Raw genomic sequence first — 22391 nt, forward strand, 5'->3', positions numbered from 1 at the left:
AAAACAAACAAGCAAAAAAAAAAAAAAAAAAAAAAAAAGAAAAGAAAAGAAAAAACAGTGGCACTGCAAAGAAGCCAACTGATTTATAAATGACTTTAGTTCTGGATTTATTGAACATTTAAGGATATGGCTAGTCCTTAAATGCTTCAATTATACTTCATGGAATGGTCTGGAGGAAAATTATTTCCTGAATTCTAGAAAAGCAGGATAGTCCTTGAGCATATTGTTACAGATCTCCAGGAGAGATGTTCTACCAGATGTTTTCAGTGTCCCATGCATGCTGCCACGCAATGTGTTATGAGAAGGCAGAGGTGGCTTTGGGCTGTGGTAGTCGGGAAAGACTCCAGAGTAAAGGGACTGGAATTTGAAAATAAGTGTGATTAACATAATTAAAGGTGCCAATAGGCATGTGGAAAGGGCTGAAGCTGAGTAATAGAAGGCACAGAAACAGGAAAGGCCAAGTGTATTTCACAGAGGGTCACCTGGCTATTTGTGTACTAATGGTATAACCAAGGTACTTAAAGGGCTCACTGTGTCAAAGGAAAAGATTGTAGGTGGGCACACTGTTAACCTGAGTAGATCCCCCAAACAAGAGCCTGTTCTATTGTTTTGCTGACCTCTTCATGCTCGCCAACTGCCAGAAATCTTTTTAAATGCTTAGCACAGCACCTCACACCTAGTAGACTCTTAGTAGAGGTTTGTGGAGGGGATGAATACATGAATAAATGATTTAATCCTGCTATCTGTTGTTTGCAGCCTGTTCTCTCTTAATGTGCCCTCAAATGAGATAAAGCAGCCAAATACCTTTATTAAAAACTTACACTTTCCCTCCAGGCTTTAGTCTCCCTTCATTTGACAACTGGGCACTGGACGAGGGTTACAGAGATCAAAGATGTTGCACTTTTGTGGAGGAGCCTTTATCAGATGGCCAGGTTGTCTCTAATATAAACTGTCCTATTCCCTTAACCTTTACTAATAGCTCCTGGCCCTCAACCTTTGACTGGCCTCGCTGAATGTACTATTACACAGTACCAACCCAGGGCCCAAGGCTGTAGGATTGAGACCTCCAAAGTTCAACAAAGGGCAGAAAATATCTCTGCTTTCTGCTCCAGGGAGCTGTGAATGCTTCCTGAGAGCTTCCCTGGCCATGTAGAAATGAACATTCCTCTCAGCGGTAGACTGGAGCAGGAGGAACTTGGAAGATGGGTTTTGTTGCTCTAATTCATGATGGCGAATCACAAACATGGCTGTCAGAGTAACGATGCAGTCGTGGAAGGTTAAGGAACAGGTTTTAAATCCTGGTTCTGTCCATCATGTGCAATTTGACATAATAAAGATTCCAGATTTCATTTCCTTATCTATATCTCTATATATTAAATGACCCCACCCCAAAACACCGAGGGATCAGTGTATGAATACAAAGACATAATGGCTGTAGAAAAGTTATTAAACATCAAAGGCTGTAGAAATAGCACTTTGCAGTCAAGTTCAGTCATGGCACACATGGGGTCTGGAATGACAGCTTGGGTTTGAATCCCAGATCTGCCACTTACTAGGCCTGGGAAAATTACTCAACCTCTTTTTATCTCAATTTTCTCACTAAGAATACTAAATGCACCTGGCTTATCAAATGACTATGAGAATTCAATGAGATACAGGACTTTCTATTGTCCATACAGTACTTTTAAGTAAGCCAGAAAAAGTCACTCTTTTCTCAAGACACCTTATTTTCATCTGCTGAAAAAAATGGTGATAATCTACTAATATGTTTGAACAATACACTTTTCTGTCATCTGCTAGGAAGAAATATTGTCATAAATATGCAAATATACAATGCCCATTGATATGAGTGGTACCCACTTAGATTAGCTACTGTGTAGTGCCAAACCTTCACAACCATACATGGCAACCCTGAGTGAATGTCTGTTAAAGCACTTCCTACCTAGGATGGGAGAAATCAAACAATGTTAGCTATTTTTGTTATTATTATTACAATTTTACTATTTTATTTCATCCCCTCCTACTCCCAGATTAACAAATCATAAGTTAGGGTTATCCACTTGTACCTAGCAGCCAGAATTACTGTTGATCTGTTTGTCTGTAAATATGCATAGAAAATAGATGATGATAGAAACCAATACACCTTTGGAAGGTGAGCAGCCCAGGTAAGGTAGACTAACAAAAGCCTACAGAGGAATTGAGGAAGAACTAGGGCAGATGAACAGCGAGCATGGGGCTCTTCCCCTCCATAGACAGGCTAGCATGGCACCATGCAACGCAGCTGCTCTCTGAAGCAGAGGTTGGGACAGCTGGCTGACAGAAAACCTCATACACTTCCAAACTCTGGGGTTTGGTTGTGGTAGGAGCCCTGATGTTGGTGAAGTGACACCCTTCCAGAGCAGGACCCATGCTACTCTACCTAGTCAACAGATGGCACTTGGCCTTCCTCCTTTGCCTCTTTTTTTTTTTTTTCTTAAAACAGTAATTGTGGGTCTCAGCCAGAATACCTATAGCATATTAGTTCTCAACTGGGAAAGGGGTCTTGTACCCCTTTAAATAGCTAATAATGAATCTTCTCTGTGACCCTCCTCCTACCTCCTCATAGACACATAAATATTTATATACAAATTTAAGAGTTTTGTCTACCCTAATGATTTTCTTCCCCTCCAGGTTTATTGAGATACAACTGACAAATAAAAGTTGTATATATTCAAGGTTTACAACATGATGATTTGATATACATATACATTGTGAAATGATTACCAAAATCAAGTTAATAAACACATCCATCATCTCCCATAGTTACTATTGTGTGTGTGTGTGTGTGTGTGTGCCCGGGTGTGTGTCGTGAGGACACTTAAGATCTATTCTTTTTGCAAAATTCAAGTGTACTACACAGCACTATCAACTATAGTCACCATACATACATACTGTAATGTAATGTACTTTACATTACAGCCCCAGAATTTATTCATCTTAAAATGGCAAGTTTGTATCCTTTGACCAACATCTCCCCATTCCCCTGACCCTCACCACAGTCCCTGGCCACCACTGTTCTACTTTCTGCTTCTATGAGTTCAACTTTTTAGATTCCATGTATAAGTGAGATCATACAGTATTTGTCCTTCTATAACTGGCTTATTTCACTTAGCATGATATTCTCCAGTTCATCTATATTGTTGAATGACAGAATATCTTTCTTTTTTATGGCTGAATAATATTCCATTATATATATGTGCAGGTACATACACAACACAGACCATATTTTATCTACTCATCTGTCAATGGACACCAGTGGTTTCTATATCTTGGCTATTGTGAATAGTGCTCCAATAAACATGGAGGTGCAGATGTCTCTTTGAGATACTGATTTCATTTCTGTTGGATATATACCCAGAAGTGGGATTGCTAAATCATGTGGTGGTTCTATTTTTAATTTTTTATAGAAACTTCATACTGTCTTCTATAGGGCTGTACCAATTTACATTCCCACCAGCAGTGTACAAGGGTTCACTTTTCTCTCCACCCTCACCAACACTTGTTATCACTTGTCTTTTCAATAATAGCAATCTTAACAGGTATGAGGTGATATTGTGATTTGCATTTTTCTGATGATTAGTGATATTGAGCACCTTTTCATATCTACTTGTTGGCCATTTGTATATCTTCTTTATAAAGATGTCTATTAGGTTCTTTTGCCCATTTCTTAATCAAGTTATTTATTTTCTTGCTATTGAGTATATGAGTTCTTTATATAGGTGGGATATTAACCCTTTATTGGCTAGGTGGTTTTAAAATATTTTCTCCTGTTCAGTAGGTTGGCTTCTCACTTTGTTGATGGTTTTCCTCGTTGTGCAGATTTTTAGTTTGATGTAGTCCCACTTCTTAATTTTTGCTTTTGTTGCCTGTGCTTTTGGTGTCATCCAAGAAATCATTGCCCAGACCAATGTCAAAGAGCTTTTCCCCTATTTTTTCTCCTAGGAGTTTTACGGTTTCAGATTTTACATTCAAGTCTTTAATCCATTTGATTTTTGTATATGCTGTAAGAGAAGTGTTCAGATTTATTCTTTTGCATGTAAATATTGTTTTCTGAACATTATTCATTGAATAGACTGTCCTTTACCTATTGTGTGTTCTTGACATCCTTGTCAAAGATTAGTTGACCATAAATGGGTGGATTTATTTCTGAACTAGCCCACTGTTTTTCAACTTAGCTGCACATTGCACTCACCTGGGGAACTTTTAACATTCTTGAAATGCTCAGGCCATACTCCAGAGCAATTAAATTAGACACTGGTGCAGGCATGCATTAGTGATTCCAACATGCAGCCCAAGTTGAGAAACACCGGCCTAGCCCCTTACTTACTCAAGGAAACCATCTCTGATCCTTGTATCAGGGCAGCTGATTTACTAAAGCTTACATTTCCATAGAAATTTATCTTAGAAATTTATTTATAGAATAAATCATTCTCCTAGGCATGATTGCTAGGAGATTTGGAAAGCGTTTAAAGGACATTGTGAAAATGCAAGATATATGAGAAATTCACAAACTTCCACATGATTCCCAGCAGGGAGCTAGTGGGATCTGGGAAAATAAACCAGGGGCTGTCCATTTGAGAGGTCAAGGCAGGTGGGCACAAACAATTCTTTGAATACCTAATCGGCATAGGAAATGGAAGAATTTTGAAAATCAATCAGGCCATGGGCCTAAAGGCAAGCAAGGCAGGTAAATAATAGGAACATCCGGGTTGAGGTTTCACACTTAATCTATAAAACTACTTTTAATAGGCCCCTAGGTGATTATAAATTCGTGGTAGCTTTCTCTTTATTGGGATTATGTGGGTCTATTCCATATTTCCAAAGGAAGCCCTTCCTATTATGCAGGTGTGTCTCCTTATTTATTTATTTGCATTTAAGATATTGAAACTTTTTTAAAAAAAAACTTATTTCTGTGAGCATTAAGTATATACCATTGCAAGGAAGCAAGTGTCTCTGTCTTATGAAATATTAAATCAAAATGCTTCCTGTTCCCACATGTCCCAGAGATAAATACAGCAGTACTTTGAAGCCCCTCTTGGAGCTGTTTTGCCTGCAAATTTATTGTTTTGTCTCCATTTTCAGAAAGCCCTGTTTTCTATGAAGTATAGCACTCTAGGTAGTTTTTAAGGAGCAAACTCCTCTGGAGTTGCCTGTGTCGGCAACAACTCTTATGTAGATGGCACACGAGGGATGGCGTGTTGATCGGCTCCTTTAAGATGACAAATGGGCAGAGAGTGTTATTGTCTTTGATTGCATGCCTTACATCATCTGTATGTAGGAATAAGAGGGCCATACTTTATCTTTAGCCATTTTATAAATATTTAAGTCCTTATAGTTGCCTAAAGATATTAAAGCATATTTTATAGTAGTCGGAATATAAATATTATATATAGCACAAGATACCAAAGTAGTTTAATGAATTCATAATTTTCTGCTCACATTTATTGGAATGTGTTTTATGTTCCAAAAGTTCCATTTAAAGAGTAAGATACCATTCTACTTCCTGACAACACACCAAGCATTGGCCAGTATTGGGGGCGGGGTCTGAGTTCCAATATGGGGAAGATTCTATTAGGAAGCAGGGAGGCAGGAAGTCTCTTCCCTGGAATATATTTCTTCTCTCTTTAGGTCTAAATATGTGTGTGTGTGTGTGTGTGCGTGTGTGTGTGTGTATTTTTCTGAATAAATAATTCTGGTGCTTATTTAAGTCCTATAGCATTTCAAAAAGAAAACTTTTATAGCCCCTTCTATTTCAAGGAGATTAATTCAAATAACATAAGTAAGAGCAATAAAGATGAAGTTTGCAATTTTCACGTCCTCCCATCTCCAACTCCCTTTTGTAAACAGGGATGCAGATTCTATTTGCCAGTATACAATGGTGTTCCAGGGTCTTAATGTGGATAGTGACTTCCCAATGCATTTTGAATATTTCTCCTGAAATTAAAGAGTTCCAAGTTGTGTTTTCCTTTTCCTAAATGCAAAAAGATGACAGGGAGCATATTACTGCACCTCTTTTCAATTTTCCAGCGAAATATAAAGGGTTTCTTCTTTAATATTTCACAAAGTTCCCCCAGTTCCCAGTGGGAGTCTATGCTGGGTAATGTTTGCTAATTACCAACAACAAAACTAGACATACAACATTGGTAAATTACCTGACCCTTTCCTTTTTAATGAGACAACAAGGACTTCGCGAAGTGATGTTGTTTCACTGGTTAATGGTGTCAGCAATGTTGTAATTGTGGGTTGAGACACATTAGCTGAACAACCACATGTAGAAAGGGCTTTCTCTCGACAAGCTGTTTGGAGACTAGAACCATATTATCATTAAGCCTATGTCATTTGCATGCTGCTAATCACTTACTTTATTATCCTGCGTATCCATTGTCTTTCTTTAATTGCTCTTTAAATTAAAATTAAAAATAGTTTTAAAGCCCACAATGCCTGAGATAGCATCTTGATTATGAAGATAACTTCAAGAAAATGGAACAACTGGTTATATATTGTCTGGATTATGAGAGACCCATCGTTATGTACTGCGCCTGCAGGACTCAGGGGCCTAATTGTGGTGGTTTCTCTTCCGTTAGCCCATAGTGTTTGTTTAATAAATGGTTATTTATGGCCTTCTCAGCCATTAGAGCAACTTTGGAGAAAGTACATCCTCCTTGGTTTGAGAAGTGAAGTTTCATCCTCTGGGCAAAGGTATAAAACTGAATCAAAAAAATCTGGATCTACAGTAGAGCTTGTGAAGGAGTCAGTAAGGAGATCCTCTGGATTCCCTTTGCTAGCTTATTTTGTTGGAGATCACTTTTAAAATTTGGGGTCATGAAAGAGACATAAATCTCAAAGCTGAGAGGGCCTTAGAGTCATTCCTATTTTACAGATGAAGACACCAAGGGCCACAGCCATTGCCACAACTGTGATCGCATAGCAGCAAATGAATGATTTGACTGTTAGCAAATGGAAAGGAAGCAGGGCTTCTGGAGGGAGGATCATGCCTTAGGGGCTACTCCTGAGAGAGGATATGATGATGTTATGCCTGGAGTTGTGATGTGCAAGCTACACAGTTGTTGTGGTTTAATGTATTTGGTGTGCATCTCTTGTATGAAATGTCGATATGTTTGTTGATACAGACAATGTGATAGGATTCTGGAAGAGGGCTCCTGTGTTCCACTTCCTTAAAATAACAACCCCATGAATGACTCCACAGACATTCCTGAATGTTGAGTAGCTGAACACAGAATTATCATGGTTTCAATATTATGTATGATGCACGATAATCTAAAGGGATTTGGGACATTGCTACTACCTCATTTTACGGATGGCAGAACTGAGTTTGGATAAGACATTGAATCCTTCCACATTCTCACAGAGAGGTAGGAGTTGACCTGGGACTAAAACCCATGTGTTTTGTTTTCTCTGTCAGCTTACAACCCTGTTGTTGATAAATAATAGTAAGTTAGTACTGATGAAGTACATGCTTTGTGCCAGGTGCTGTTGTAAGCAGTTTCCCTGTATTATTATTATTAACTCATTCAATCTTCATGACATCTTCTTCTTCCATTTTGCAGATGAGGAAACTGAGACACAAAATTTAAATAAATTGCCCCAGATCACAAGTTAGAAACAGAAAGAGGCAGGACCCAAACTCATTCAGTCTAGCCACAGTGTTCAAGTTCTAGACCACAAATGGTAAGGCTTATTTCAGGTAGTGGTCGAAAGTTATTGACCATGCCGTACAGAGAGATGCTCAGGGTCAATCCAGCATCAAACCCTCATCTAGTGAAGATTCGTGTGTGTATGTATGTGGGAATGCCTGACCCCAAGATCCAAGATCCCAGTTTCCTATTCATCTGCCAGCATAAACATATACACAGGAAACACTTCAACACTTAAGAAAAAAAAATTCTTTTAAAGAACCATCAAATGTTTGGAACCTTGGCGCTATCTTGGGCCAGGCGTCTTGTCTCTAGAACTATTCAGAGACAGCTGGCTGAAAGTTGTTGTTGATGTGATTCTGCTTTCTTGAATTTCATGGCAAGGCCTTGGATCACTTGGCAAACCCATCTTTTACAGCTACTTAATTTTCTGTGTGCTTAAGATATGGATGTTATACTTTGCTTGCGATTTTGGAGTTCTGGTTTCTGCTGTGCTGGCCATCGGTTCATACTAAACCAAACAACTGGGGCCCATTTGGCATTTGGTGTTTTAAATGTAAAAGGACATTTGAACTACATGACAAATGCTGAAAAACAAAGCCCATAGCACCAAGAACATAAAGAAACTGTTTATAACGAAAAGGTGGTTACATTTTCAGTCAATCTATCACTTTAATGAGCTCTTCACATTTCTTTGATTAATGCTTGCAAAAGGGGAGAAAAAAATTGATGTAATGGAAACAAAATGGTATATAGTCTTGGCAGCGTGAGGGGGGATGTCTGTGTGTTTTATTAGTATCCCCTTGATATCATTGTCTTGTAATGTATATATCTGCCTTTTCCCCGGCATAGTAAGCCTCTAGTTTACTGGAAATGTGATCCATCATGAAAGAGGAGATCCCATGTTAGTGGCAAAACAGCCTTTGTCCTCTTGTGGTGGCAGCAAAGAGGGAGGGTCCCAGAATAGGAATTAAGAATAAATAAAAACAATAAAGAAAGGCTAGCATAAGCTGTGCCATATTGAAATTGGGAAGTCCAATGGGTATATGGAGATAAAACAGAGAGAATTAAAGATGCTTAACAACATTTAGACATTAATATGTAGTAATTTGTATATAGTTAGTAATAATTCATACATTTTAAAATAACGAATAAAGGGGATGGACAAAAAGGCAGAGGAAAACATCTTCGAAAAGTAACTAAATGTGAGAAGTTATTCAAGGCAGACTTCCTGGAAGAGGTAAAGAAACGACAGGAGCTGGGTTGGGAGGGAAGAGAGGGAACAGCGTTCCTGAAGTGGGTAAGGCTAGTGGGAGCAGGGATGGGCATCAGCAGGTGCCACTTTCCCTCTGTGTTGGAAACCAGCTCTGACTGCTCCTCCGTTCCCCTGTGTGCATAGGGCATTGTGGGTTTCTTGGGTTCTTCACTGCCCATGTGTGCTTTATGTAAATGGCCTCTGCTCTGAGACTGAGTAGCTCTTACAAGATGGTGGGAGGCTGAAATAACAGAGAACTAGGAAGCCTGAAAGCTCTCTCTGGGCCTTGTTCTTTTAAAGCCCCTTTGCTTTGTAACCTTGGCCTGATCACTTCCATCTCAGAACTTCAGTCTCCTTAACTGCCAAATCAAGTGGATGTTCAAAGACCTGTCAGACCCTTACAGATGAACAAGCTGTGTCCATCCATCATGTTCATCAGCTGTTCTCAACCCATAGAGATCACGTGAGGTTTCGAGATTTCAGGGTCTTTAACATCAATTTATAATTTAAAAAAATTTTTTTCATTACATAAATAAAATGTGTTTATTTTAGAAAATTTAGCAATTATAGAAACCAAAAAGAAAATGCACCTTCCCTGTAATTTTACTGCTCAGACATAAGAAAGTTGACATATTAGTCTTATTTCCATAGATATAAATTCTTTTACCCTCAAAAAATGGATCGTACATGTTAGTATGTTGCCTGTGGTTTTTCACAAAAATTTTATCATGACCATTTTTCTGTCGTGAAATGTTTTTCTGCATTATTTTTAGTGGATGCATACTTAACCAATTTCCCTAAAATTGGACATTCATGTTGTTTTCAATGGAATATTGTTACTTAATACCTATGAATGAAGACCCTGGCATCCAAATTTTTAATATAAGGAAATTATGGCTGTACACATATTTTTAGAAGTACAATTGCTTAGGCCAAAGTGGAGGTAAAATTATAAGTAATTTGATCCATACTGACCAAGCAAGTATGTCTTATTTTATTTTATTTTTTGAGACAGGGTCTCACCCTTTCGCCCAGGCTGGAGTACAATGGCACAATCTTGGCTCACTGCAACCTCTGCCTCCCTGGCTCAAGAAATCCTCCCATGTCAGCCTCCCAAGTAGCTTGGAATACAGGCACACTCTACCACGCCCAGCTAATTTTTGTATTTTTTTTTTTTTTTTTTTTTAGTAGAGACGAGGTTTCACCATGTTGCTCAGGCTTGTCTTGAACTCCTGAGCTCAAGCAATCCACTCACGTTGGCCCCCAAAGTGCTGAGATTACAGGCATGAGCCACTGCATCTGGCCTTATTTTTAAATTGTAAGATGAATTAGGATAAGGTAAAACTGAGAAGTTGAGATGTTGTGGAAAAAGCAATGATACCATGAGCTCTTGGGTAAACGGAGACATTAGATCAGGTGAATATTAGGTTTGTCTCCAAATCTGTAGTTTTAGGTGTGTTTGAGTTGTTACTAGCTTTGTCTTTTTCTTCCTTCCTCCCCTTAACCAACCCTTCTGAGAAACATCTTACACAGTAAGCTCTTTAAGCTAATTCTGTTTTTTTGTTTTGTTTTGTTTTTGAGACAGAGTCTCGCTGTGTTGCCCAGGCTGGAGTGCAGTGGCGCAATCTCGGGTCACTGCAAGCTCCGCATCCCAGGTTCAGGCCATTCTCCTGCCTCAGCCTCCCGAATAGCTGAGACTACATCTTTAAGCTAATTCTAAGGAAAGAGACTGTCTGCTTGGAGAGACAAGTCCTGTAAATATATTTGTTTCATGTGTGTGAGACTTGTCTAAGAGCTGAATATATTTTATGAAGCTTAATGGGCAAATAACTATAGAGCAGTTTTGTTTGTTTGGTTGGTTTAATTTGCTTTGGTTTGGGTTGGACCCAAAATGTAAACTCTAAAAGGATGGGGCACTTTATTCAGTGGGTGGAGTCAACTTCCAAAGGTGCTAATCAAAGACAGTCTATAAAAAAATGTACCACTAAAAATGTCATTGTTAGTTACTGTAAATAGAAAGAAACGAGGAGAGTATTAAGCCAGGTCTTGTCCTTGGTCACTGGAAACAAGCAGGAAACCTTAAATGAAGACTCAGTCATTTGTTTCAGTAGAAAATCAGGCCAGCATGAATCATTTCACTACGAAGAGAATGGAGATTTTTCTGTTATTGTACTAGTTGGGACATTTTGGCGCAAGTGAAATTCAATGCAAAAAGGCTTAAGTAAAAACAAAGACATATAACTGGGATGTCTCTGGTTTTAGGCACATTTGGGTGCAGGAACTTGAACAATGACAGAGCTCTATCTCATTCTCTCCACCTCTTGTTTTCATTCACCCCATGGTGGGCTAACTGCTTGCCAGTAGCCCCACACCTGCAGGCTCCTGACTTTGCAACCACAGCACCTTTACCATCTTTACATAATGTCCTGGGGAGAACATGGACAGGCCCTAGATTGAGGGGGACAGACTCATCTCTAAACCGATGATGTGGCCAGGATTATGCAGGACCATCAGCGGCCCTGTGAAGTCAGGATGCCTGGCTTCATGTTGCCACTCCTGTTTCCAGGGTGGGGGCGGAGTTTCTTCCCTGCACCCCCAACAAACACTGTGGAATGGGTTTCTTATGCATAGAAGGAGTTAAAAAGGAACAGAAAACAGCAGATATCAACTATTCTGGTTCTGCTGCTAACTGGTTCTGTGACCTTGGATATAATAACTTCTCCACTCTAAGCCTCAGTTTCTTCATCTGAAGAATGGAGGAATTGATTAGAGGATTTTGAAAGCTCTCGTATCTCTAGCATAGAATGATTGCCAAAGAGGCAAAAGACACCTTATGGTGTGGCTCAGGATTCACAGAATTATCTGTTTATACAGTTTCCAAGCACTGTCATTAGGCTTTGTTCAGGGGAGTCACAAATTGGCAGGGGCATTTCCCCACTTCCCTCCTTGACACTGACCTCCAGCACCTTGTTGGGGGCTACCTCTATCCTGTTGGGGTAGCCTTTGGGGAGTTTCTGGAGAAGCTGCTGCCTTGGTAAATAATCTTTTTTTTATTGAGTAAACATGGTCAGCTGCCTGGCCTTCCTGACTCTGGATTCTAGCTTCATAGGAAGCCACTGAAAACTACTGTGAAAAAATATTACAAGGTTAAACTGAGGTTTTTCCTTTGGCTGGATTTTTCTTGCAGTCATTTCCAAAAACCTATTTCCCAAATCAACCCTGTGTGCATGGATTTTCTTCCCCTACAAGTTAGAAAGCAATTGTGCTTCTATACATGGAATTTTCTTTACTTCAGCTGCTGAAGCATTTGTTGGAATACATACTGCAAAAATGACTGCTGTGGCTATTACCGTAGTTGCTCAGGGGAGCTATTCAGATGCCTCATTTATTGGAGCTTAATAGATTAAAAGTCCAAATTGAGTCTCATGATATAAGCCTAATCAAGTTCTAATCTGCATAATTTTCCCATAAGCAGCAATGGGAAATTTGGATAATTTATGTTTCAGCAGTTGCCAATCAGGTGTTAAATAGCATTGTTGCATTTACTTATCAAAATATTTTTATTGATCTGCACTTCATCTGACATTTGCCTTTGAGATTTTTTTCCCTGGCATTAACAGGAAATTTAATTCATCTCATAGATGATGTAATATGAGATGTTTCTCTTGATTTTAACATGTCTTTATAGATCATTTTTAAAGGTGATCTTTCCCTTTTACAACTTCATATTGAATACCTGTCTCAGCAAACCTAGATGACTCGGCCTAATTTATTTCCCTAGTTTAACGTAGCATATGGATTTCTAACCATCATTTATATGCACACAATAAAAGATAATTTGGCCCACCACTTGAACCAATTCCTTTATGTTAAGTCTATGGGGGTGGGGGAAGCACTTACCTTCATTTCTCCATCTATTCTAGGGGAGATGATTGATAAGAATTTCCATCTCCCTCTCTCCCTGGAAAGGCTCAGGGATTTAACTAGGGAAGATTTAGAAAGTACTTTGTGTTTCCCCCATGGAAAATACTGTAATAAAACATTTATTATATATACTGAGTTGTGCATGCTGCCATACCAAAGCAAGTTAAGCATAACTACAATGGGTCCCAGTTGTTATCTGCTATTGTTTAAAAGTGAAAACAATAAAAAGTAAGACTGGCTGAGGCCTCAGACTTGCCTGCCAGGGACAGTACCTAGAAGGAGAAGGCCAGCACCCAAGTCAGGGATGCGGCACAGCCTGCAGGAGTCAGGAGTCTGAGGTCAGACTGCCTGGCTGCGGCTCCCAGAGACACTTACCAATTGGGTATGCTTGAGCCATTTATGCCACTGCTCTGAATCTTATTTTCCTCTTCTACAAAATGCAAATATTAACAGTCCCTAAACACACAGGGACTGTTATGAGGAATAAACAAGGTGGCCCATGAAAAAACCCTTAGCCCAGCCTGGCACATAAGAATCAATATGGCATGGTGGCTTAGAGGAGACACTGGGATTTGTTTACCCGGGCTCCGCTCTGAGATCTGCTAATTCCTAGATGTATGCCCTGGGGCAAGTTGCTTACCTTCTCTGTGGTTCAGTTTCCTCCTCTGAAAAATAGTAGTATATACACAGGATGGTTCTGAGAACTGAAGTTATTACATGAGCAAAATTTAGTACATAGTAAGCACTCCACAAATGTTGGCTATTTTTTTTCTTTGGGTTCTATTTCAGCCTTCCCCCTCTCTTCTTCATTCTCAATTATTAACCAGTTTAGATCTAGAGCATTCTTGCCTTTGCTTTGAGTCTCATAAAAACAATGCCATTGAGCCTTTCTCATTTTCTAATGCACTTGGGTTTACAGTGTCCTGGAACCCTTTTCCAGCCATTACTTGTGTATATCTTATCTGAGCCATAGTCCTTCTTTCCTTATGATCACATAAGGAATATTGTGTATACACACACACACACACACACAAACACAGACACACAATGCTCATTGCCTTCTCATTAGTATTCTAGGATTTTCTGTGTGTGAAAAATCTTTTTTAAGAATCTACTAAATACTTCTTCAGTTCTTTATCCATAGGGAAGGGGAAGTGATCCACAAATACTTATTGTATACCTAATAAAATATTAATATTGGTAGCCAGCATTTTTGAGCACTTGCCTCATACCAGGTATTGTACTAAATGTTTTAAATACATTATTTTATTTTATCCTTACAATTGTCCTATGTAGGAGGTATTTGTGGTTTATCGATGAAGAAGCAGACTTGGAGAGAGTCTTGCTTATAGTGCCATGGCTTATAAGTGGAGGTGCCAGAATTTGAATCCAGGACACCTGACTTTACAGCCCATGCTGTTAACAATTTCATTCTATTTCTTTTCTATGTGCTGGGCATTTTGTAGATAATCTGGGAAGTTCAAAGAAATGAAAATCCAGTCTCTGACCTAAAGTTCTTATATAGTATATAGAATGAGAATATCTGTCATAGGATAAAGTTGGTCAAGCACTTATGCCTCATGCTGAATGAATAAAATAGATAACAAAAGCCTGCCACACCAGCCACTGAAGATTGGAGTGGGGAGAAAACTTACAGTGTAAGGAGGTCAGGTGGTCTTTGGAAGTTATTTATTTTATTTTTATTGTTTCCATAAGTTATTGGGGTATTGGGGTACAGGTGGTGTTTGGTTGCATGAGTAAGTTCTTTAGTGGTGATTTGTGAGATTTTGGTGCACCCTTCACCCAAGCAGTGTACACTGCATCATATTTGTAGTCTTTTATCCCTCATCTCCCTCCCACTCTTAACCCCTAAGTCCCTGAAGTCCGTTGTATCATTCTTATGCCTTTGCATCTCCATAGCATAGCTCCCACATACCAGTGAGAACATATGATGTTTGATTTTCCATTCCTGAGTTACGTCACTTAGGATAATAGTCTCCAATCTCAACCAGGTCACTGCAAATGCTGTTAATTAATTCCTTTGTATGGCTGTGCAGTATTCAGTCATACATATATATACATATATATATACACATATATACACATATATACACATATGTATACACATATATATGTATATATATATATATATGTGTGATGTGATATATATATATATCACAGTTTCTTTATCCTCTCATTGATTAATGGGTATTTGGGTTGGTTCCACAATTTTGCAATTGTGAATTGTGCTGCTATAAACATGCGTGTGCAAGTATCTTTTTCGAATAATGACTTCTTTTCCTCTGGGTAGATACCCAGTGGTGGGATTGCTGGATAAAATGGTAGATCTACTTTTAGTTCTTTGAAGAATCTCCACACTGTTTTCCATAGTGGCTGTAGTAGTTTACATTGCCACCAGCAGTGTAGAGGTGTTCTCTGTTCACTGCATCCATGCCAACATCTACTGTTTCTTGATATTTTGATTATGGCCATTCTTGCAGGAATAAGGTGGTATCACATTGTGTTTTGATTTACATTTTCCTGATCATTAGTGATGTTATATACAAGTGGCCAACAAACATATGGAAGTCATTTTTAGCACAAAACTTGCCTCCCATGGCCATGATCAACAAAGTGCTATGGGGACATAGCTAAAGAATCAGGAGCCCATCTGGTGATAGCTTCGGCTGTGGATGATTTAAACTTCAGTCTTTTCGTGATTGAGGACTTCTCATTCCATGTCTCTAATGGTGATATTCTTAGTCATCTTTTCTGGCAAAATAAGTGGTTGTTTCTAAAATTAACTTCCCAAGTGTTAGTTTAACTAATGAAGGGAGTGTTTCCCATTTTCACTGTTCTCTAGCTGTAAATCTCTGGAGTATATTCCATGTGCCAGTGCGTTCACATGCAGAACTAGGGCGTTGTTTAATGTAGAGAGACTTCAGGTGCTACCCATGATATAGCCATGGCTACAAGCAATAATGGGAAGGGGAACAAGACGGTCAGAGACTGGGCCACAATTTAGACCTGCCACTTTATCAAATGCAGCTATGAGGAACGGGGTGGACACCATCCTATGGCATCAAAGGCCAGATTGCCTCATCCCTTTATGGAAGGTGCTTAAATTTCTCTTCTCTCCAAAGCCATTTAAGGAATCTGGGGCAGTCCTACCATTTCTGACCATAATTTTCCCATATCAGAACTCCTAAGAAAGAAACAATGTGAATAAATTATGTTCACCTTTAACATAACTCTACACCAGGGAAAAAGAGGAAGCCAATTTTGCTGTTATTGTTGCCTTTTGCTTTTAAAAATGTGTGACTAGAAAAGTAGTGAAACAAAAAGAGGCATGAAGTTTTCTTGCCAATAAAAGCACACCTTTTTGGGGAGTCATGCATGGGGGAGAGTCGGGCCTTCAACAGAGAGATGTCTTTGGACACCCACCATAGTTTGTCAGTTGCAGATGCTAATGGAACCAGGCCTGGTGACTGAAGGGGAAAATGGAATATGAAAGCAAAATGAAAGAAGCCTATGAAGCAAGCATGTCATTTCTAAATGAAGGTTTCATGCAAAGGAATTGAGTCTTTTCACAGCTGAAAATGGAATCTTTAAATAAGATAAAATAAAAGGATGCCGTGGCTTGTTGCGAGTTCTGTAATGAAATACAGTTTTCCTAATACCGTGTGACCTGCATTTCTCCCTGCTTTATGGGTGCTATTCCTTGACGTACAAACCCGTATTTTCTCAAGTCAGCATTTGATGATGGATGTCAAAATACAGGCCATGTATTATGCATATAGCATTACCGATTTAAGGTGTTTACTTGTCAGGTTGAAGAAATTCAAAAACGTCACATCCACTGAATCTGCACAGCTGTCGCTTCCAGTTTTTCATGCTTTTGAATGAAACTTCTGATGAAAACAGTTTAGTTTCCCCCTTCACCATCCTAGAGGAAGAAAACAGCTAGCATTTAAAAATGCATGTTTTTGGTTATGTGGTTGGCTGAAAAACATATATTCCAAAGTTTGAAAAGATGGACACTATAATGTCAATCAAAATGACTTACCCTTTTCATAGTATATTAATGTAAAGAATCAATTTAAGTGCAGTCAGGGAATGGATATTAAGTAAAACTTTGTTTTTCTTTTTGAAAGTATGGCACTCAGTGATAAGAAATGTATACACGGGAGAGCAGAAAGTAAGAAAACCCTGTTATATTTCTCTGGCATTTTATGCATTATGCACCTCCAAAACAACAGGTAATTATTGAGCTCCCATATTTCATTCCTGACTCACACCTAGCCAAAATGCCAGACTCAACACAATCTTGTCACATTGCTGGAAAGTGAGTCAGGGATCTGGTCACATAATAATCTATTTGGAGTTTTGTCCTTGGAAATTTAGCAAGTGACTTTGTTCCTAAAAGTCCCTAATTCATTGATAAGCCGATGTAGCATTCTGCTGAGGGAAAAAAGGAGAAACCGAAGTGAGTGTGAATGCTTGCCTGTCATCTAAATGTAATTGCATTGGGTCTTGCCACTTGCGTGGAGCTGCCGTATGCTTCGTTAGAGAAATTAATTTTCACCAGATGAATGTAGGAAGTAAATAGGTTTCTAATATTGATATGCGTCCATGCAAAACCTTAACGAGGCAGCCATTCTGCCTAGCTGGGATATTTCTCACTCTCACTAAACTGAAAGTTACAGTTGTTCCAACCTCATCCAGGTATGTACTTGGCTTGGACCTGGGACGCAAAGAAGCCCAAACTGCAAAATTAGAGACCAAGCAGGCTGCTTTCCAATTTTCCTGTGTCCACATATACCTTACGTGGTCTGTGTTGGGCACACTGGGAAGTTCAAGGGATCAGCCATAAGCAGATGGCATATACATTAGTCAGGAGGATTTAGATGCAAGTAAACTCCTTCTCCATTTAGCTTAAACAGAAATAAAAAATGTGTACATCTTATTATATTGTGTGTATGCATATGTATAAATACATTTGTGTGTGTGTGTGTGTGTGTGTGTGTGTGTGTTTATGTGTATAAAACCTCACATAGGGAGAAATCCTGAGGTGGGATGGCTCCAGGCTGCTTGTCCCAGGAACTTCAGGACAGCTCTTCCTGTCATTCACTTGAGCCAATATCACTAAGTTAGTTATGCCCTCAGCTGGTGCCTCAGTTCCTGGCACTACAGGCACATAAAACAGTGCTCAGTAAATTAAAAGAGAATCTCTTCCTATGTGTTTCTTTTTAAGAGCAAGGAAACACTTCCTGGAAGCCCCAGGAAGATTTCCTGACACCTCCCATTGGCCAGAACTCTGTGAAAACTGAGGCCTAAGTCACTCACCAGCAAGAGGATAAGCAATTGATTGGTTTACGGTAACAGTCAGGCCAGGTTAGGTTATGTTGTGGTAACAACAACAAACAAACAAACAAACAAACAAACAAATCTCAGCGGCTTAAAGCAACACAGCTTTATTCTTCACTCACTCAGAATGCTTTGTGGGTCTGGGTAACTGTCCAGGGCTGCTGTCTGGCCTTCATCTCCATAGTAACTTGTATTCTCACAGTTGCCATGGCCTGGGAAGAGAGAGATGGCTGTCTGATACCAGAACCAGCAGTGATATGCACTGCTCTGCTCACTTTTCATGGGCCAGAGCATTTCATGTGTCACATGGCCATACCTAACTTCAAGGGGGCACAGGGGATAATTCTCCTGTGTCCCTGGAAAGAGATGGGAGCCAAAATCTATGAGCAGAATAAGTAATTGGTATGGAGTCTGGATTTTTTAGGGAACTATGAAGTGAGTTACGATTATTTATAATGGTTTCCTACCCTGTCCTTCTAAAGAAATAATCATCAGAGTTTATCCTGGGAATACTAATTGTTGACCTGTGAATAATGCATAAGCTACATTTTTGGGGTTGTGTGTATATAGTGTACTCTGATTATTTCCAAATTTTCTACTTCTCTGATTTTTCTTCCTCCTCTGTTTCCTTCCCACTAGGGTTCACACCTCCAGGAATGGATAGATCCTCTCCAGATAACAGCCCAGTGCATGGGATGTTACGTCAACCATCCATCACAACTGGGGTCAACATCCCCATCATCACTGAACTAGGTAGGGGTCAATGTCAGCTTTGGGGGGAGTTTTTGTTCTCTCTTTCAAATCATGCAGGATATAAGGAGGTTGGTTTGTTTCTTAGCCCTTTCAACTTTGTAGCTGCTATGAGGTTTGTTTTGAGGGGGCTGGGAGGAAGGTATGGGTAGAAATATGGCAGATTACCGGAAGGGAAAACTGATCTATCTTTCTTCTGAGATGAATAGACAGTTTCCTTCATGCTGGTCACTGTTTTCAAAGGAGCATGAGATGATAGATTTGCAATTGGGGCATTCAATTGGGAATGGAGAGGAAAGGAGGAAAGGCTTAGTTCATGGATTCTTTCTGGTGATTTTTACTGTAAGAACCTCTTTTGAGCATTCTGTCTGGACAGCTCCTACAATCTGAGCCCTCCCACTGATACGCAAATCCTCGGATCTAAGCCAAACCCATTTTGGGAACAAGGTAGAAGCCCTGGGCTAATGTGTAATAACTTGACATTTAACATATCGTAGTTGAATATCTCAGCCAAAAGCCATTTTCAGCAAATGCCATTCTGGCCCCCAAAATGATGGGGTTTTGAGGGCCATGTTGGTTGGACAATAGAATCTAACTTCTAACCTGGCCATGGCACTCCCTGTTACCATTAGCGAGTGTGCAAAACTGTAGAGTGGCCTCTTCCCCCAAGACAAATGCAAACTACCTGTGGTCCGGGGTCCCTTTACTTGAGAATGTTTCTTCTGTTATTCCCTCACTCTCTTCTTTTTCTGTACTTTCCTCCACTCCCTTTCCCCAACCCTTAAATGCTGTATCCAATTAGCTAAACCGGGCAAGTTGCCTTTGGTATCAGTCAATCAGGAAAAAAACAGTGGGACGCACATTCTAATGATAACTGAACTGGGTAAGAAGCACTGTTTTCCTTCACATCAGTATCTCCTTTTGTTCTGTTGTTGGTGTTTCCAACTATCATCAGCTTGTTTTTATTTCACTGGCTGTAACAGAAAGGCTACCCCATGGCACTGCTTTGAATGTGTTTTATTTGTGGCTCTGGTTGGAATCGACTGTCTTGTTTTGGCCTTTCTTAATGATTTTTTCCCCACACAGCATCAGTAAACCTTTGATCACACCCATCTGACCTGGCAGTTGTTTCCAAAGCATCTTTGCTCTAATTCATTTTCTCTGGCCTGAGCCTTTTTTCCCCACTTTTTTTTTGTCACCCCGCTCTCCCGCCTTCTCCCTTCTACTCCTCTTCCAACACACTGTCAGTTTGAATGACATGTCTTCACAGCTCTCAGAGGAAGTCAAAGGAGAATATCAAAATTTTAAGATAAGAAACCTAAGATGGCACCTTCCCTCCAGCTGTTTATTTTTCTTTATTCTGACTTTATTTGCCTTCCCCCCCTCCCCCACTACTAGGGCATTTCTCAGAAGCTCTGGTTCTGAAGCCATAAAAACACCTGGTCCCTAGGGGAACCTTTTTTACTAAAGGCAGATTTCAAGAAGGGTGCAGAGGATAAGGTTAGCAGCCACCCAGGTGCAGCCCTGCACTCTGGCCCCCAATCCCAGCCCAGAATCCTGTCTGGGAGATTCACAATGGACTCAGGTGGACGATAAAGGCCTCCAGTCATGACTGCATTTGTTAGGTTCTTCCCCACTTCTCCGTGACTTGGTTAATAACTCCATGAAGGGCACCCATCAGCAGCAGGTCTCAGAACTGGGGATTGATCTTCTAAATAGAGACAGCAAAAGTGCTGCTCAGCAGAGGGGTGGATAGAGAGGTGGGAGCACCTGCCTTCACATGACTCACAAATGAAATGAACATTCCATTTTCTTGGCCCAAAAGTATATTTCAAAATAAGGGAGCAGATTTTCAACACAGTAATCTTGCTTGCGAGGTGTCTAGAAACCAAGGAATAAATTGTCCACCACTCAGCAGTGCATTATTGTAGGTATAGCTGTTTATCAGGACAAATTCACTCAGGTCAGGGAGTATCACACTATTTTCTGTTTCCAACCATAGGAGGGGTATCTTTTTCATGTTTAGTGTAGTTGTTTAAAAGCCCTAGGTTTCTGGATTGCTCTCCGCAGAACTGGAGGGCCATAAGAGACCCAGGGCTCATGTGGTCCACACCTCTGGTTGGAAAATTAATCCAAACATCTCCGTTTCACAAACCTACAGCAGCATTTCAGAATCCTCACTGCCAGGAATTTCATTTTCTATTTGGAATTCACGTGCCGCTGACTGACTAGGATATCTTAATTTGTCATTAGTAGACGAGAAAAGGAAAAGCTTGGTGCCCCAAACCTAAGGCAACAATTCTGGTATTTGATTAGCATCATTGACTCTCCTGAAGCCTTTGTCCCACACCAGATTTCTTCCTGTGTTCAGAGAATCTTTCAGGTGCTCACACCACCCTTGTCTTCTGCCTTGAAACCTATTTCTCTAGCCGCTATACTGCCCTCCTCAGACCACTTCACCTCCCACATCCCCCACAAATACTTCTGATTTATCTACATGTTCTGAGATATATTCTGCATTATGCCAGGCCAGTATAATGAATTTTAAGAGACACAGAGGGCACCAAGGCCACACAAGCTTTCAAAGCTGTGTAGCACATTCCACTCTTCATCTACTTGGAGACTCTCAATTGATGTTAGCATGGCAAAGGCTCCTCAGAGTCTCACAAGAAAGGACTGTGTTAAAGCTGTTTCACCTGACTATTCCAATTGTATTTGACCACATATGCTTTGGGGTGATTACATGGGTACCTCTTAGCACCCACATAATTACTGTTCTGTGAAATAGGCCTTGAGTAGCATTGCTTGCTCTCCTTCTGAGACTGGGTATTTCAGAACGGTATACAAGGTATTCACTGGACCCTGGCTAGTCTCTTGGAGCCCTTTTCCCATGACCCCAGATGTCTAGCTCACTGGCAATCTAGAGTCCCCTCCCCCTACTTGGAGTCACTTCACCTCCATATCTGGTACCAACCCTTCCCCATCTTCCTGATAAGAGGTAACAGATGCTGTGCTTTTCGGAGCATTGCCACACACACCATTGGTGGCTATTATAAGTAACTAAAACCACATTCTTCCATATGTGGTCTCCAGTTTACATTTTCTGATTCACAAATCAGAAAGACTAAACAGTGGCCTACAACATCCCTTTGGACAAGTGAAGGGAGGTGAGGAAAAGCTACCTCTTGAAAGACCCCTGAGCAAGACCTTCAGTGTTTCCAAGAGAGGCAGAGGGAAGCTGGGCATTTTCATGCTGTAATGGGTGGACAGGTATTTAATGTCAGAATGGAGATCATGACAGCAACTGGTATTTATCAAGTCATGGCATGATCCAGATGCTGGGCCAGGCTTACTGGGCACAATCCCATTCGGATGAGCCTCCTGACAGCCTCATGAGAGAG

At 40.1% G+C, this 22391-nt stretch overlaps 1 protein-coding gene across 15 annotated transcripts in view; it reads left to right on the plus strand.

Moving 5' to 3' along the window:
• Nucleotides 1-22391, plus strand: part of KCNMA1 (potassium calcium-activated channel subfamily M alpha 1) — a 768905-nt gene that overhangs the window by 704552 nt on the left and 41962 nt on the right. For 10 of the 15 annotated variants that reach the window (XM_054435633.2, XM_054435612.2, XM_054435613.2 and 7 more), the window contains one exon: nt 18880-18993. In XM_054435633.2, the coding sequence (XP_054291608.1) occupies nt 18880-18993 (114 nt within the window). Of the gene's footprint in view, nt 1-18879; nt 18994-19792; nt 19874-22391 lie in introns of all 15 variants that reach the window. The other 5 variants (XM_054435608.2, XM_054435610.2, XM_054435630.2 and 2 more) reach the window with 1 other exon arrangement.

The sequence above is a fragment of the Pongo pygmaeus genome, chromosome 8 (assembly GCF_028885625.2).
Source record: "Pongo pygmaeus isolate AG05252 chromosome 8, NHGRI_mPonPyg2-v2.0_pri, whole genome shotgun sequence".
NCBI lineage: Eukaryota > Metazoa > Chordata > Mammalia > Primates > Hominidae > Pongo > Pongo pygmaeus.